General features: G+C 37.1%; 2 protein-coding genes across 2 annotated transcripts in view; one reads left to right on the forward strand and one right to left on the reverse strand.

Annotated features, from left to right (window-relative positions):
• LOC135223237 (growth hormone-inducible transmembrane protein-like) overlaps window positions 1–15,976 on the forward strand; it is a gene marked incomplete in the record, with an annotated part of 99,090 nt that overhangs the window by 42,496 nt on the left and 40,618 nt on the right. Inside the window, 1 exon segment of the mRNA XM_064261731.1 lies at window positions 87–5,589. Coding sequence (XP_064117801.1) covers window positions 87–239 — 153 coding nt within the window.
• Window positions 6,646–15,115, reverse strand: LOC135223226 (uncharacterized). The gene is made up of 2 exons (XM_064261721.1): window positions 14,982–15,115; window positions 6,646–7,815 (listed from the first exon to the last, which is right to left on the reverse strand). The coding sequence occupies exon 2, from the start codon at window positions 7,813–7,815 to the stop codon at window positions 7,075–7,077; it is 741 nt and encodes a 246-aa protein (XP_064117791.1). The 5' UTR covers window positions 14,982–15,115; the 3' UTR covers window positions 6,646–7,074.

The raw sequence follows: 15,976 nt of genomic DNA on the forward strand, positions 1-15,976 counted from the left end.
GAATAACTGAAGTTGAGTTGAAGAAGAATAGAAAAGAAAGCCATGTTATGTAGAACATAATTTAAGATAATTACATTTTTTTGCAGGTTGTACGCAAAGCTGAGACTCATCCCAACATGTGGGGTGTGGCTCCATATGATCCAATAAATGCATCCCACCACATTGTCATGGATGCTGTCAACATTTTTATCCGAATTGCACAAATTCTTGCAATGGGAGGTGGTGGAAGGCAAAAGTAAATCTTATTTTAGTATACTGATAGGTCAAGTACATCATTTACGCAAGTGTATATATTGAATTTGCTTCTAAATTAAATTCTCAATAGCAGTCACTGCTCCCCTTCATTGTAACCTGTTAGTGAAAGTGTGCATTCTCTTTTTAGCTGCAGTAAATATAAAGCTGTTCTTACTACTCCATTACTTAGTGGTTCAAGAATCTTGACCTGTTATTAAAGTGTTTCCTGTTATCTATTAGATTAAAAAAGGATATTTCATTGTTTGATAATCCACATATGAAGAAATATCATAAGAAAATTTTCTTTTGAGATTTTAGTAGTATCAAGTAATCTTCACTGGTTTTAAGATGTGTTGTGGAAGATGCTTACATGTTTTGTGATATTAGTATTTTAAGTGATCATTGTAAAGTCATCTTCAGAACACCATCATTGCAAACTTAATTTTAGGAGGAAAGAGATGATGATGAGAAAAAAAATCTTCTCAAGTAGGAATACAGAAATGGTCCAGATGTTATTGCAGTAGAGTTTACACTTATGATTTGTTAGTTAAATAGGAATTCTATTCACAGGTGAAGCTTCTGATGTTTACTGAAATGTATTTCTCTCAGGCATTGTGAATTAACTTATTGTAACACTATTCTTGTGGGGTATTTTTGTGGAGAGCAATTTCAACAGCAAGGTTGAATCTGATTATTTGTTGTAAAATTTTTGGTTCCTAGAAAAAAGGGTATTTTCATTAGAAAATGGATACTCTGATCTAGTAGGTTTATTATTATTATTATTATTATTATTATTATTATTATTATTATTATTATTATTATTATTATTATTATTATTATTATTATTATTATTATTATTATTATTATTAAAAGGGCAATACCAATGCATAAGTGGTTCTTTTATTTTTAATGTTTGTAACCTTTTTCATCTCTTAGTTAACAAAGGGCCTTGATAGTTTACTGGAAGCACAAGTGCTATTTTGGGGTTCAAAGGCAATCAGATTTCATATGTTTCCTAGTACCATTATCTTTATATCCTTGGGCATAGACTAAGCAAGTGGTTGTTCATTCAAATCATTTTTGTGGAACAGTTTTACTGGAAGAGAAATGAGTGTATTGTATAGGATTTTACAGTATTGTATTCCAGCTTGTAAAAAGAGATCCAAGGCTTGTAAATATGAAATGTCTTAATTTATATACTATATGAATTTTACCACCTTACTGGTTAAGATAGAATTGTTCTTACACAAATACAAACCTTTGGTCTTTACATAAAGATTTAGCTTGCGAACACAAGCTAAATCCCTATGTCAAGACCTTCAGGTTTGTATGTTAGGAAAAATTTAAATTACTTTAAAGATTATCTATATTTCACTATATAATATTTTCCATGTTGCATGTAATTGGCTTGTTCAGTACATTGTAGTGCTGTATATTTTTCACTTAGTAAAGGATTTTGTGATTTAATAGTTTATTTGTCATGCTATTACTGTACTTAATAGATTCAGTGATGCACCTTCCCTTGCACACTGTAAACCAAGTGTAGAAGCTGTAACAGCATTCCATAGTCTTCAGTTTTTTCCATGATTTACCATCTGTTTGGGGTTACTGCCTACAATGTTCTTGCATATTTCTCTGTAAGTATTGTACTTGAAATGTTTTTCCAACATTTTTTCCATTTGACTTTAGTTGCATTGTGACCCCCTTTTTATTTTTCTTTCACCACTGATTTCTTTATCTTCTCTGCTGGTCTATATCTTCTATTTACACCAGATGAGACTTGGGACCCTTTGTTTAGGCCATACAATTATCCCCTTAATAACAAAATTGATAATTGGATAATGCATTGACCAAGATATGGCTAATGCTAGTCTTTTGTGTGATGTAAAAATGTTGGTGTCAAACTCTGCTTTTATTCTTGAGCCCAGTCTCGATGATCTTTTGAATATTGTCGGTAGTCTGTATATTTAGTAAGTAACCTGTGAGACAGCCTTCATTTGAAGTACTATAGTTATTTCTTAATAAATGAATAGTGTCTGGTAGGTGTAGTCTCTCTCTCACTCACACTTACACAGACCAGAGCTGTAGATTAGAGAGAGATGGATTAGGTTGAATGTGATTGGTCTATTGAAGACCTCATTGCACTATGTTGCACCCGTACTTTCCCTAATTCCCTTGTCCATGGCAGAGCTAGGGAGTAGCTGTGTGACTAGATTTTTATATTAGTTATGTGTGGCTACTTTTATTCACAAAAGTAGTTTTCTGTGTGGCTGTCTTATATAAAATGTGAATGCTTAAAACATAAGATATTTCAGAGACAAAGACAATGAAAAACTAAAGTAAGCCTGACAGGAAAGCTAGCAAGATTTACTATGCAATATGCTCAGTTCATAAATGTCATTATCTTTCTTCAGTGCATAGTACAGCTATTATTACTGCCTGATATACAGTAGCTTAGTGGGAAAAGAGTGATAGATTGATTTTATTCAACTTATATTTATTAATTTTTCTTTTTTATTAAGTGGGATCTCTTCTTTCTGTATTTCCCTTTAGTAACTCTTACTTAGTCCTAATGAACACCATATTTTTTGGAAGCTTGAATTTTAAGTCAATAGCCCTTGTGGGCTTGTTTCATATGAGTAGGTTTCAACTACTGAATAATAATAAAAAATTTTTGAAGAGGATCAGTACTCTATGAATGTGGTAGAGTTTATGGCCCAATATTACTTTATTAAAATGCTGTTGTATGAAGTTTTGTGTTCCAAAATTAAATCTTCAGTTATTTTAAACCCATGAAAAAAAGGTAATTTTCATTGAGTCAATAAATTCTGCAAAGTGGACACTTTATACTCTGAAACATCCATGAACTGCAGCTTGTTACTGAAAAGGTAGGCTTGTGTTACACTCGTTAATGAGCTGCTTTAGAATTTGTTCAGCAGCTTACATTATTAATAAAAAAAAATTCCATTTGGCCATGCTGCTAGTGAAAGCATTTAAATATCTTACTCAGAGATGTTCAAAAATATAATTAAGGTATTAGTTCACCTGTAATAAAATTAACTGGAGCAATATTGACAATTATTAGCTATTCATAAAAGACCACAATCCTCTCCTTTTCTGCTTCCAGCATTTTCGAAAATATCATCACTTCGAAAATATCATCACTAAAGGAGATCCTTTTAGGTTTGTCTGGAAAGCTCCATTTATTGTCAGTCACAGGTTATATAATATATTAAATTAAATCTTCAGTTATTTTAAACCCATGAAAAAAAGGTAATTTTCATTGAGTCAATAAATTCTGCAAAGTGGACACTTTATACTCTGAAACATCCATGAACTGCAGCTTGTTACTGAAAAGGTAGGCTTGTGTTACACTCGTTAATGAGCTGCTTTAGAATTTGTTCAGCAGCTTACATTATTAATAAAAAAAAATTCCATTTGGCCATGCTGCTAGTGAAAGCATTTAAATATCTTACTCAGAGATGTTCAAAATATAATTAAGGTATTAGTTCACCTGTAATAAAATTAACTGGAGCAATATTGACAATTATTAGCTATTCATAAAAGACCACAATCCTCTCCTTTTCTGCTTCCAGCATTTTCGAAAATATCATCACTAAAGGAGATCCTTTTAGGTTTGTCTGGAAAGCTCCATTTATTGTCAGTCACAGGATATATATTTTTCCTGTATATCGTAGCACTGTTTAAATGTAGCATAATGTAATGAACTTAGTATCAAATAACCTAGTTTTTTTTTATATGTTACCAATTGAGATACAGTATATATGAAGACTCAAATAATATTGCACATATTAGCTAAAAAAAAAAAAGGGGGGGGGGGCGGGATTTTATGAATATTTTTTTTTTTATGGAGTCAATGCTCCATACGTGGAATAGTGCCATCAGTGATGTCACCATAGGCATAGCTTAAGTTTCTTTTTATACAGTGTCCCTTCAACCCCTATCATTCATTTCCCTATACCTCCATTCATATTCTCTCTTCCATTTTGCTGTCCACCCTCTTCCTAGACAATTGTTTCATAATGCAACTGCTTTGGGGTTTCCCTCCTGTTACACCATTCAACCCTTCCTTCTGTCAGTTTTCCTTTTAGTACTGAATGACTCCATAGGTCCCAGTGCTTGACTTTTGGCCTAAATTCTGTATTCCATCCCATAATGTCAATGTAGTGGAATGTGGTCCTGGGACAAGCAAGACTGCAACGTGAATGAGTGAGTGTTGTTAATGAGCAGATCAGGCTGTGGAAAGCGGATGTAAGTGTCGAAACAATCGCTGGTGAAGGAAAGAGGAGGACCTCTGCTTTAACTGGATGAGTAACAGAGGTTAAGGTGCTTAGACGGCTGCAGTATCTATTTTTATCATCATCTTAATTTATTTTTGGGCCCTTTGTTACAGCTCACAAACTAACTTTTTCAGCGCAATGCAAACAGGTTATTGAAGGTTATTTTACTGTGCCTTCATAGATACTCCTCAGCCAGGTTGATTTCGGCCTATTATTTCTCGTACTTACTCCAATTTCCAGCATAGCAAATCCCATGAGTACTTAATTACGATGAAAGTAATCTAGCCAACGTGCACCGCTGAGGTTACTGTACGAATCAACAAAAAGCAGATTATCTTTTTGAGAGTAAAAGTGATAATATGAGGAGGAAAAATGTAAGCTGTCCTATTTTCCGCTCTATAAAATATTTATAGAATTTTTATTAGGGTGCGTTCTCATATTGTACACATTTACTAGCAAGATCATAATTTACTTTTCACTCTTCACAACTTGACTCAGCCAATTTGCGTCGCTTGCTCATGCTATTGGTTGCTATTTATCACAGTACTTTTAATGGACGATAAAACCTGGTTGTACATAAAATCACAAGGGGACTAGAATCTACATATATTTGGTAACTGGAAGCCCATACCCGTTATGTATTACGGTTTACCATACATATCAACGATCATGCTAATGCGCATGGTGACGAGAAAAGCTCCAGAACAACGTTTTTCGTTGAAACGAGTTCATTTTGGAAAGGTGAAAATCGGGCTCTGGATCCTGGCGCCAACTATCGGGAAGTACTTTTGTACTACTCAGTGTCGAGTTAGCCGCTGAACTGAGATGATCAACGCTGCGTCATTCCCATATCTTTTCTTTTGCAAAGGTGGTAGAGGTAGTATGGAGTACGCAAGCCACTATTTTATAGACTGAGTTGTTGGAGAGTCAACCTTGTTTATGCCGGGTTAAAAGTTCAAGGTATAAGAATAAGCAGAAGATTTAAGGAAGGAAGAGCAATACAGGCGTCGGGGAACAGGGACCAAAGATGTGTAGCCTACACACCTATATTCTGGTATTTTGATTTATTGAGATTTCTTGGTGACGGAGACTTCATTCGAGTGTCAAACTCAAATTTGCATAATGCAGAGCCTTAGCAAGTAATGTGAATGTCATTAGAAATACATACGCTATTCCTTAATGAGTATTTAGGCCTCAGATATTCATAGTTGAAATGCGGTATTACATTGTAGGAAAATTTTCCTGTTTATATATTTATTTTGTATTAACTTATTTTTCGGGATCATTTTGTTTCCTTCCAGGCCCAAATATTAACACCATATTCTGTGGAAAGCTTGCAATTCAAACAGATCTTGTAGACATGTTCCATATGAATGTGAAATATTTTGTATTACCTATCATTATTTGGCTATTTATATTAATAAGAATCAGCATAATCATAATAATGATAATGGCATTTTGTTAAAAACACAAATATCTTGTACCACATTCATTAGCTGATGTTAATAAGATGTATTATGCTATATAGGCCTAATAAAAAAGTGAAGGGAACTTCATGACTTACGTCGCGTCGTTTGGAACCTTGCCTTCGTTAAAATATATTTTGCAGTAAAGTATAAATTGCTGGTTTTCCCTTTAAAGAGGCTTCTGTAAGGCCGGTATTCACTATCAGGGATAGCTAGCCTATCTGTCAGTCGAGCTATGGGTTCATCGAAACAGACTTTATCCGTAGGGCAGTAGTGCCATCAGTGCACCTCATGCAACTACTTTCATTCCTTTTACTGTACCTCCGTTTATGTTATCTTTCTTCCATCTTACTATCCACCCTCTCTTAACAATTGTTTCATAGTGCAAGTGTGAGGGTTTCCTCATGTAACACATTTCAAACCTTTTACTGTCAATTTCCGTTTCAGCGCTGAATGGGCTCATTTGCCCCAGTGCTTGGCATAATGCCAAAAATCTGTATAAATAAAAAAAATTAAATTAAAAACTTACTAAAACTTACGATTAGACAACAGTGTCGGGAACTTGCAGGAACCAGAACGGATGAACTATGGAATTACCTCCCATTTTTTTGCTTGTTGGTAACACGAATAGGATAGAAATACACTTTAGTATAAATAAAGATTTACTTAAGTATATTTACACAAGTGATGTCAAAATGGGCGACATAAAGTCACTTAAAAGTGGACCGATGTTGTTGGTCCTGGGGTAAGATCGAGGGTGGGCAGTCCTCGATCTCACATGGGAAAGAAGAAGAAGAAGGGGATTAAGTCCCCTCTCACTCAACCCGAGGCATCGCAGGAGAAAGATGTTAAGTTGTCGATGCCTCCTCCCAACAGGTTACTGCCTGCAGAACCTGCGCGGGAATGGTCGAGCTCGAGGGGACACGGGCGGCGGGCGTACAGCAGATGCTCGGGGCTGGGGGCGTGGCCGTGGCTTCCAGATGAACAGAAACAACGGCGATGAGGGAGGACGGACGGCGAGGGTCACGCAGATTGGCTATCTAAGCCTGTCAATTTTCTACGGCTAATAGTTTCTAGTATCCATATCCGTACATCATCGTGGACGAGCACTTGGTGACGGTGTGGTATTCCGGAACTGTCGCGTAGACGGTCATCGTCACGTATTCGTTGACGTTCTGCGTGATGGTGTTATAGACGTACTCCTGCTTGTATTCTGTTTCGTACTGAGTGACGTAATAAGGATTCTTGACAGTTATGGTGATGTACTGTTGCTGAACCTTGGTCTGCGTCACGTAGTATCCCTTGGTCTCGTAGCCTGTCTTGGTGACGACGTTCGTCACGGGATAACTCTGGGTTTCGGTTTTGGTGATGTAAATGGCATCGGTTTCGGTGAAGTACTGCTTGGCAGTGTTGTATCCGTATGCGGATTCCGTCATGTACTGGGGAACGGTCACCATCTTGGTATCGTACAGAACCTTTGTCTCTGTGTAGATGTTTGGCTCGGCGTAGGCCGTCATTGTGGAGTACTGGATGATGGTCTTTGGGGCCACGATAGTTTCGGTGATGTAGGCGTACTGGGTGGTGAGGACAGGCACCGTCACCGTGGCATAGTGAGGCTCGGTCTTCTGCACGTCTTTCGTCATGGTCTTGGTGAGGTATTTGGGATAGCACACTTCTTCCTTGGGCGGACCATAGGAAGACGACAGTGGTGCTACTTGGATGTAACCTGGTGAAGGCGGAGCGGCATAATCCGGAGCGCCTGCAGCTGAACACGCCAAAGCCACCACCACGCCCAACACAGCTGTCCGAAGCATCTGTGGACGAGGATGAGAAGAGTTAGCGTGCACCCTCAATAAACAATGTGCTATAAACATAAAGAGTAATTAACCACAATAAACTTATGTCAAAGAAGAAGAGACAAATTCCTGAAACAACAGGATACAAAGTAATTAAGCATAGTTGAATTAATCTATCTATCAGTTGATAAAATGTCTGGATTTACTTGCGTCTCGTTGAAAAAATAATAATAAAGTTCGGTTTAAAAACAACAAAGGAAATAAATCGTAATGGTACTCATTTACTTATGAAGTGTAGTATCATCTTCATCTAAAAGATAATAAGTATATACGCTCGTGCGCGCCGAGAAAGAGAGAGAGAGATCGTAAGTGAAACTCATTCTTCCAGCGACTACATCCGGGGAGAAAGCGTAACCGCACACATAATGGACTTGCCGCTGCCAGCGATAGATTTTTCTCTTCGTTTTTTCCTATCTCATCAGTTGAAACCCTTCTCCGTTAGCCTCTGTAGGCTCAGAACTCCTTATTGTGAAGATTAGTGGCAGGATTTTCACCTTAAAACCACGCTTGCTACCCGTGTCGGTAATCGTGCTGTCTAATGATTGCTGGTAATTCTAGGCCGATGGAAGCACTCCCGGCGATATAATTGTGATCGTCGTAAATGGTTTAATTTATTATTATATATATATATATATATATATAATATATATATCTATATATAATATATATACTATATATATATATATATATATAATGTAGTGCTTTGTATACTCGAATACATACAAAGCATATTTATATAAGCGTTTAGACTACGGGAACCAGAGACATTTAGTAATGTCAGCGACAGGGGTAACATTAGCCAATAACCGATCGCCACAACTTTTTATAACCCTTCACTTTCTAATTCGGAAGATCACATCAAAAACTAGCCCCATTTCTACTCCCATCTCTCTCTCTCTCTCTCTCTCTCTCTCTCTCTCTCTCTCTCTCTCGTTTTCTCTTGTTTATCGTATATCATCCCCGTTTACTTCTTGTTTTTACTTTTAATTTCGGCATTCTCTCATTCTCTTTTCTTCCTTTAATATTCTATAATGTTCGCTTTTACTTGAACAACGCTCTCTCTCTCTCTCTCTCTCTCTCTCTCTCTCTCTCTCTCTCTCTCTCTCTCTCTCTCTCTGTTATTCAAACCACCTGCCGACCCATAAATCTCAAGAGAGGCATCTCTCATCAAATTCCCGCCTTTTATCATGATCTCAGCTCCGGTCGTCGTAGAACAGAAGAGGAATGCCATGCACCGTGACGCATTGAGTAAGTTGATATTGTCTTACGCCATATATGACCACAACAGTGCGTCGCCTCGTTATCATCGTCTACAGCAACATTGGATTACGCCATCGTAACTGCAACAATATTATTTTCATTTTCATTGACTGGACGTATCTCATTTTATTACGCAAAGGTGTTGTTTGAAAGTTTGCATCATTACGAGTTAAACAGTAAGCGTTGTAGCGATCGTCTTTTGTTCTGTTTATTTATTTCCTTTTATTTTGAATTAAGTATAAAAAATATATTGGTTACGCAATCACAACGTCCAAAATAAAGGCAATAATCACGCATAACGCATCTAGGTATCTGATTTAGATAGTAGTCAAGTAGGCTAGAAAAATAACTTTTTACGTAACTCATAACTCAACCCTGCGGAGGGGGATGGTGGATAAGTACCGGTGTGTGCACCTCATGCGTTGCACTGTAGGCATTACTTAAGGTTTTTTGTTCATTCCTCTTACTTTACCTCCTTTCATATTCTCTTTTTTTCTATCTTGCTTTCCACCCTCACCTTGGGAGCACTAATTCCAATACTTTCTAATCGCTAAGACAAAAGTGAAAAGTCCAGATTGTGTCAAAATGAGCAATGAATTATAGTGAAGATACAATTCGTTCTAATATTTTCCCCAACGATCTTTATCCGTTTTCTCATCCGAGCTCTTAAATCTTTCATGAAGAATCATGAGATTCGGTTCCATTTTGTCGGTAGGGAATCCTAACTGTAGGAAGTTGTGCTCTATACCTTTTATACGGTAAAGAATAAGACAATTTAATAACATTATTTATTGTTAATACAATGTAAAGCTTACTATTTGTCAGTGTATCTCCACGGTATTCAAAAGATCAAATTTAATTTTCATTATTAATACAATGTACTGCCTATCTATCTATCTATCTATTCTCATCATCTATCATTCTACTATCATCATCTATTTTATCAATCTATCTATGTCCACAAGTCTACATGCCCTTTCACTCGACGGCCATTTTCTCCCAACTAAATTCATTCTCCGCTCTTTCGTTTTTTGTCTGTCTGTCTCTCCCTTTCACCTAATACCACTTTTTTTTTCTGAGGAGAGAAATTGGCAGGGGGGATTTCTGGGCCCAAGGCATCGAAGGGGGAGGGTTTGTGGTGGCGGATAGAACGATGGAGGCTGGGGTAAAGGGGAGGAGGATGGGGTGGGGTCTGAAGGCGGCGTCCTTCAGTAACCTCTCTCTCTATCTCTCTCTGATGTTTCACGCTATAGCTCCTTTCCATTGGCTTTCACTTTCACTTCCTTTCTCTTCAGCCACCTGTCTTCATCCGGCAAGGCCTTTCACTCCGCAATTATCAAAACTCTCTCTCTCTCTCTCTCTCTCTCTCTCTCTCTCTCTCTCTCTCTCATTGCTGAATTCTGAGGATCTGTAGCGTTGTATTTACAAGAAATCTTCGTTTTTTTTTTTAAACTGATATCTTTATTTTCACCGTTTCTCTTTAGAGCATTAGGAGAAATTTCACTTCTCTATTTTTATTCGCTCACTGTCTTCTTGAGTGTGGTAATTTGGTAAGGTTTCGTGAGGTACTTAATCTTAATATATATATATATATATATATATATATTATATATATATATATATATATATATATATATATATATATATATATATTTATATTTATACACACACAACAACACACACACACACACACCACAAGATTAAGTACCTCAAGAAACCTTACCAGAATACCACCTTTGAAGGTTACATGAAAAGTGCCTGGAAATTTATTAACCAAACCAGGAAAAATTTTCCTGCGTTTATTTTAAGATATTTCCACGTCGAATCTTAAAATCATTCGCTTATTATGCAAACTGTTTTCCAATAAAATAAGATTTAATTCGTTGAGCGTTGCGTTAGTTTGATATCGTGTGCTCTACAGTTTTCTAGTTTACAGAGCGTTTCTGTAAAATAATTATTGGAAAACAGTTTACATAATAAACGAATGATTTTAAAGATTCAACATGGAGATATCCAAAATTGAACGCAGGAAAATGTTTCCAGGTTTGGTTAATATATTTACAGGCACTTTCATATAACCTTCAAAGACACAAAATCTTTCTATTCTTCGTTCAGAATTATGATTACTATTCAAGCCGAAGTCTGGCTGGAGGCAGAATTGAAGGGAACAATGGTAGAGGTCATGTGAGTTATCGATGATGAGAGGAAGAGGCTGTGATTAGTTCTTTTCTGTCCCATCGGATGATGTTCAATGCCAAATGACATTCCCTCTTTTGGAGGGAACTCAGTTGGATGGACAGATTCCCATGGCCTAGAAATAGAGATGATTTTATGACCTCTTTTAGTTTTCCACGATTCCAGAAATTGGACATAGAAGTCCGGCGTCCCAACAGCAAGTCGTTGAATAAAAGATGGCCGAGAGCGTAAAAAGAAAAATGTTTGTGATAATTATAACGAATAGCTCGCACTACGATTTTATGCTTTCGCTGAGCGGAAAGCGGTGGACCAGTGAAGCTACAGGCAATACCTTGGAAGACTTCTACCTTAGATTTTATTGTAAGGATTGCAGACGCATCGGCGTGATTAACGACTTTGCAAAAAGTCGATGTGACGGACAGTCGTTGAGAGCACTCAATTGACACAAGAGAAGTGCTCCATAATACAGAACTTTTGAGTTCACAAAGATGACAGCAATTTGCGTATTTAAGAACAACGATCGAATGCTGAATTTTGTTGTGATACGGGAATGAACATTTTTATAAAGCTGAATAAGTAGACTTGCAAGGTTTTGGAGCAAAACAATAAATCCCCATTATAACGTTTATTTGATGATAATCTCATTCGCCAGATCTGCGAATATACCAGGGCCAGTCAGTGAACTCTGAACTTTACGACTTCCTTATATTTTGGATTTGATGTTAGCTGAAAGCCTTTTGAAAATATGAAATGAAACGAACAACTTGCCACCCCCCTCCCCCCCCCCCCCCCACACAACCCCCGCCGCTCACACGCTGTCTGGATATCACGGAGGGGAGAGAAACGCATCGATTGCTGATCATTACCCAATTCTTCGACTGTCATCTAGAGATCGTCAGACGAAGAAAGTCTTAAACGTTAATGTAAACCGGTTTTCAGCGTCACAATTTCTCTGTGAAGCTTGAAAGTTAGTAAAGCAACCCACCAAAAATCAGAAATGATCAAAATAACCCCATCCCCTTAAGAAATAGATCAAAAGAATAGTCCATTTGTTTTTCCTGGATGTCATCAAGAGTTAGCAAGCATTCAAACTGCGTAAACGCTTGTGTGCCTGACGAGCATCAAAGCCAGAAGAGTTTCTCCGAGGCGTCAAATTCGACAAACTAAATAAAAAAAAAAATAACGCCGCCGAAAATGACCGGAGAAATTATAGAGGAGGAAAAAAAAAACAACGAGAACTACTACAAGTAACAGATGTTCAAAGTTTGGGAATTCGAGCCCGTAGGAGTCTCTGGAAAGTAGCCAACGACAGTACACCATAAAAAGAATAAAAAAAAGAAGTCTCCATGTTTCTCCCAAGTGAAACGTTCTTGTAAATTCTCCTGGAGGAGGTGAAAACCTCGTCTCATTTACTCCGGGGCACCACCTACAGCAACGGTAAAGGAAACGAGCGTGTCCGGTATATTGTTAGCAGCTATAGAGCGGCTTGAAATTGTTAGCGTAAGAGACGGGAAGTCGCCTATCAGACGCGTGGTTACGTATACTTCTGGTGCCTACACAAATCCCGCTTATTATTATATTATTATTATTATTATTATTATTATTATTATTATTATTGCCGATTAGCCGATAGCTCTCTCACGTGGAGGACAAGCACTAGGGGCTAGAAAACAGGGGGTGGTCGGGAATGGGAGGTCGAAGAGGGGAGTAAGACAATATACTGTATATGTGTCAGGAGTACACGGAACTGGATACGAATTGGCAATATTCCAGATATTTTGCTCCATGTTGGTTCTGGGCGATGATCTTTCTCTACATAGTCGGAATAGGAGGCTATAGTTTTGCTTACATCTTAGGATTGCTTTTCAGCGAATGAATACATATATATGAATGTTGTTTTGACTTAAAAAACGCGAATTAACAGTTTTAGGACATTTACTACTTTATTAAAGAGGTGTTTTATAGTCATATTTACTATAAAAAAAAGTCTGGTGCAAGTAAGGATAGAATATCCGATATATGGTTGATTTGATGAAAGAAGTGTTGATGTCATACATACGATGTCACAGAATGCCTGCAATGGTAGTGCATTTAATTTCGGGACATTTTGTTCAAAATTCTCTCTCTCTCTCTCTCTCTCTTACGCATTCCTCCACATGCTCTACTTGGACGGCAGCCATAGGGAAAGCTGACGAAGGCGCTGTAGCAGGAGAAAACGCTGCTAAGCCACCAGCATATTGAGTTTGTTTAGCTCTCTCTCTCTCTCTCTCTCTCTCTCTCTCTCTCTCTCTCCCCGGTGGTCCACATTTAGTGCTTTTAAGGAGAACAAATCCTTAACTGTATATTGCGCAGTTTAAAGGTATTTTCTTTAATACTTCTTACGCGCGTTTACGATTGATTACGTTTAACCTATGTATATGCGTATGTACGCATGTAATACCCGTCAATATGTGAAGATGAACTTACGAATGGACGCAGATATACAACTGCCTGAAGTGTTCATTTCTGTTCATGAACAACATTCAGAAGCTGGCATGGAAATGTACAGCTGTGACATATATATATATATATATATATATGTGTGTGTGTGTGTGTGTATGTATATATATATATATATTATATATATATTATATATACATATATATTTTATGTATGTATATATATACTACACATCACGAAGATACCTCCCCCCCCAAAAATCAGCTTATATCGGAAGTAGTGAAAGACTTAAAGAATCCCGATGTGGATTATTCTCCTCCTGAAGAAAATCCACCAAAGTGTCAGCGATTACCTTAATTCAAGTTAGATTTCATCTCATGAAAGATATTTCTCGTAACGACGAAATTTACTGAGAACAACAACGTCAATCATTGTCTTAAGATAAATACTCTACACAAACATAATCGGCCGCAAAATCAACGGAAATGAAAACTAATCGCAACACGAACGCAAACCTCCGCTAATGCTGAGTAGCGTATCCCCTACTAAAGTACCCTTTTTTTCCCGTAGAATTTACTTTTTCATCTCTTCAAAATTCTAATCACCTGTTGCTAGTCTGGTCCAAATTTTACATTTAGCCCCCCCCCCCAAACGAAGGTTGAAATATTAATCTCTTTGTGGTAGATAACATAACTATGATCATAATATTAACGTAATATCAATAATAAAAAGGGGAAATCCTTTTTTAATGTTTTATATAAAATGTCCGAGAAAAAGCAGTGAAACAAAATTATATATATATATATATATATATATATATATATATATTATATATATATTTATATATATATATATATATATATATATATATGTATAAGTGTACGTGCATGCGTGTGTTTGTGCATTTTTTTTGCTCATCATTTAATGAATAAGTTGTGGTGCAGTTCACGATTATATACATAACATGTACTCGTTCAGGCACAAACACAATATACACATGAAATATATATATATATATATATATATATATATATATATATATATATATATATATATATATATATATTACACTATTGAATATTAACATTTTCTGCAGGAGTCACTAGACGGGATTTGTCGCCACGATCGATTTTGAAATCACAAACAAAAACTAGACGCAGAATCAAGAACATGAACAAAATGCAATGAAGAATGATTATATACGTAATAAAGCACAACTCGATATTCACCTTTGCTGTACTTTTGCCCGACGGTTTACTGTCAATGGATCTTCAAGACTGTCTCTCGAGAGAGGCCGCCCAGCCCTTTTATACCGATCTGGAAGGCCATTCGACTGGGTGTCGCGTTGCGGCAATATTGAGCAACGAACGCCTCCTGTAAACAGGTGACGATTCATCTAGGCGAACGTATTATGTTGATCATCATCATTACGATGGAGATTTTAAAAGGATTCAGCTGTTGCAATTCCCATTGAATGAAGAAAAATGATCCATTTAAAAGGTAACTGGTCTGAAATCCGCTGGAATAACTCGGCGCCAGGTTGAAGGGAAAGTTGATGGAACTCCTCCTCCCTGTGTTAGTAGTATCGGCCCCCTCCCCCACTCCGTCAAACCCTCTCCCCATCTTTACACACTTACATTTCTGTTGTATAATTTAACAGGGGGAGGGGAGAGGAAAGTAAATAAGAGAAAATAACAAAAAAAAAGTGAATGATTATAAGGTGCGTTGACAATCACCGATGAAGTTCTTTTCTGTCTCTCTTCATATCTAGGAATAACCAATAATCGTGCGATTAAAACCACGCGATTTTCATGGGAGAAATTGAAGAGTAAACCACGTCTTCTCATAGTATAATTTGATTCGCGTTGCTCGATTTATTTTAGTTCTTTTCGTAATGTTGGCTCTTTTCGTCACACCTTGCGAAAGGGAAGAAAGGCGAGGTGAATTTCATCGTCCGAGAGAAAATGTCTCATTTCAAGAAGTCGTGCTCATTTACGATACATTTCCAGTTTTCATTGTCCGGTATCATAATAGCTAGTCATTTCACATCGATACACAATGTGTGCGTGCACTTGTCTGTGCGTGTACGAGAAGGAGATTGAGGAAATAAAGAACTGGAACCAGCTTTCAGCCAAGTGCTTTCTTATTCTTCTTCCTCCATATTTTTTACGAGAAAACTGGAATACTCGCGTGGAAAACGCTCCGTTTCCTAATTGGCCCTGAC

This window comes from Macrobrachium nipponense, chromosome 20 (assembly GCF_015104395.2).
Source record: "Macrobrachium nipponense isolate FS-2020 chromosome 20, ASM1510439v2, whole genome shotgun sequence".
NCBI classification, from domain to species: Eukaryota; Metazoa; Arthropoda; class Malacostraca; order Decapoda; family Palaemonidae; genus Macrobrachium; species Macrobrachium nipponense.